General features: G+C 35.8%; 1 protein-coding gene across 2 annotated transcripts in view; it reads left to right on the top strand.

Moving 5' to 3' along the window:
• The first annotated feature begins 493 nt into the window (after window positions 1-493).
• LOC106880424 (alpha-N-acetylglucosaminidase) overlaps window positions 494-1,868 on the top strand; it is an 80,737-nt gene continuing 79,362 nt past the window's right edge. For both annotated transcript variants that reach the window (XM_052970511.1, XM_052970512.1), the window contains exons 1-2: window positions 494-644; window positions 1,339-1,486. In XM_052970511.1, the coding sequence (XP_052826471.1) occupies window positions 628-644; window positions 1,339-1,486 (165 nt within the window). In that variant the 5' untranslated portion in view covers window positions 494-627. The remainder of the gene's footprint in view (window positions 645-1,338; window positions 1,487-1,868) is intronic.

Below are 1,868 nucleotides of genomic sequence, written 5' to 3'. Positions count from 1 at the left end.
TGAATGTGATTTGAGAGGAATTTAGCTACTATTTCTGACAGGTCCTGTGACCTGGTAGTAATTCTCTTGTTACTTCAAAAGAGCTGTTTGTTGAGGTTCCAAGAAAGCAAGGTTTAAAGCAATGACATGTTGCTGAAGAGGTTGTTGTTTAACTTTATGTCATCCCTGGATTAGCAAACCTTTGGTCAAAGCAAAGAATGCTTTGTTCATAGGTCTGCTAGTCCAAGGATGGTCTAATATTTTCCCTAGACACTGTATCTAAAACTACATTATCTATTGTGCTCTTCCTTGTTTTAAGATGGTTAAATATAAGTTAAGAGAAATTTTACTGCTATTTCTAGCATGTAAACTGACCATATAAAGATCCTTTCCTTTTTACTTTGAATAATTTTGTTTATCTGCCCAATGGTTTCATTTTATGATAAGAAAGTTTTTTTTTCTTTTTAATTTTAGCTCGTAACAGACCCTGCTACTGGAAAGTTGAATATCTCAGGAAATACAGGTGTGGTTGCTGTCTGGGGTTTCTACCACTACTTAAAGTATCATTGTGGATGCCATGTTGCTTGGGGTGGTTCACAGCTTAAAATACCTAAACCGTTACCTGTAATTTCGGCTCCTGCTCACAAGATGAAATCAAAAGACAGGTATGTGGGATTTGACCTCTCATCTAATTTTTCTGTTAATTAGACTTTAGAATAAATTTGATGAGGAAGAGATGATTCCTATGAAGGGATCAGTTAGTACTTGCTGAAATTGGAGTGCCGTTTGCTAACAGTGAAAAAAAAAAGTATAAAGTATAGTAGTAGAGGATGATCATGGAAGACTTGTTGAAGAAATATTCAGGATTGATCTCAAGATATTGATCTTCATTGAAGAGGAAGTGATGATTTTTCTGTATTGCAGAATTGTATTTCATATATTAGTGAGAAAAAAGGAATGTTAAAATGATATTAATGATAATGATAGTAGTGGTAGTGATGAGGATGATAATGGTTGTGGTGATGACGAGGATGAGGATCATCATGAACTCCTCCTCCACACTCCTCCCCTGCCCCTCCTCTTCCAGCTACTCTTCTCCCTCCCTATTCCTACCCCCCTCCTCCTGTTCTTCTTCTTCTTCTTCTTCTTCTTCTTCTTCTTCTTCTTCTTCTTCTTCTTCTTCTTCACACCACTCACCCCTCTTTTCCTTCTGCTGTCTCCACCATCAACTTCTGTGTTTATTATCTATATATGGCCATGACCAAAAATATGATACAGGAGATTTAGAATTATCAAATTTTAATAAAAAACAATTTCAATCTTGGCTTCAAGTTTCCTTTGTTTAAACTGATTTTTCAGGTTTCGCTATTATCAAAATGTCTGCACAGTCAGTTACTCTTTTGCTTGGTTCAACTGGACACAATGGGAAACTCACATTGATTGGATGGCTTTGCATGGCATTAACTTCCCTCTTGCTTTCACTGGACAAGAAGCTATCTTTCAAAGAGTAAGACCAATACTGAGCTACTTTATTCTTGTTTTCCTTTTAACTGTCTTTTCTTCTAAAAGAAAAAAAAGACATCTCATCATCATCATTGTTTTTTTTTAACCATGACAATGGTTGTTTATCAGGCAACCAGGCCCCACCAGTGGTACTTGTCTCAGCTGCACAGTGCATGACAATGGTCCAGCATATATTTACATTAACCACTTTAAAAGAAGCACTGTTTATTTATATAAACTGTTATCACTAGGCTGAATGTTCCAGCAGTATTACTGTGGGAATAAGATCACCCAACAGTGTAAGTCAGACAAATAGTGTATATTGGTTTAAAAAACATAAAAAATTTACATTGGTATGGTAAATCTGAAAACAGGGTGTAATACAT

Source organism: Octopus bimaculoides, chromosome 9 (genome assembly GCF_001194135.2).
Source record: "Octopus bimaculoides isolate UCB-OBI-ISO-001 chromosome 9, ASM119413v2, whole genome shotgun sequence".
Lineage (NCBI taxonomy): Eukaryota > Metazoa > Mollusca > Cephalopoda > Octopoda > Octopodidae > Octopus > Octopus bimaculoides.
Note: the sequence above shows the minus strand (reverse complement) of the source record. Positions and strands in the feature narration are given on the sequence as shown.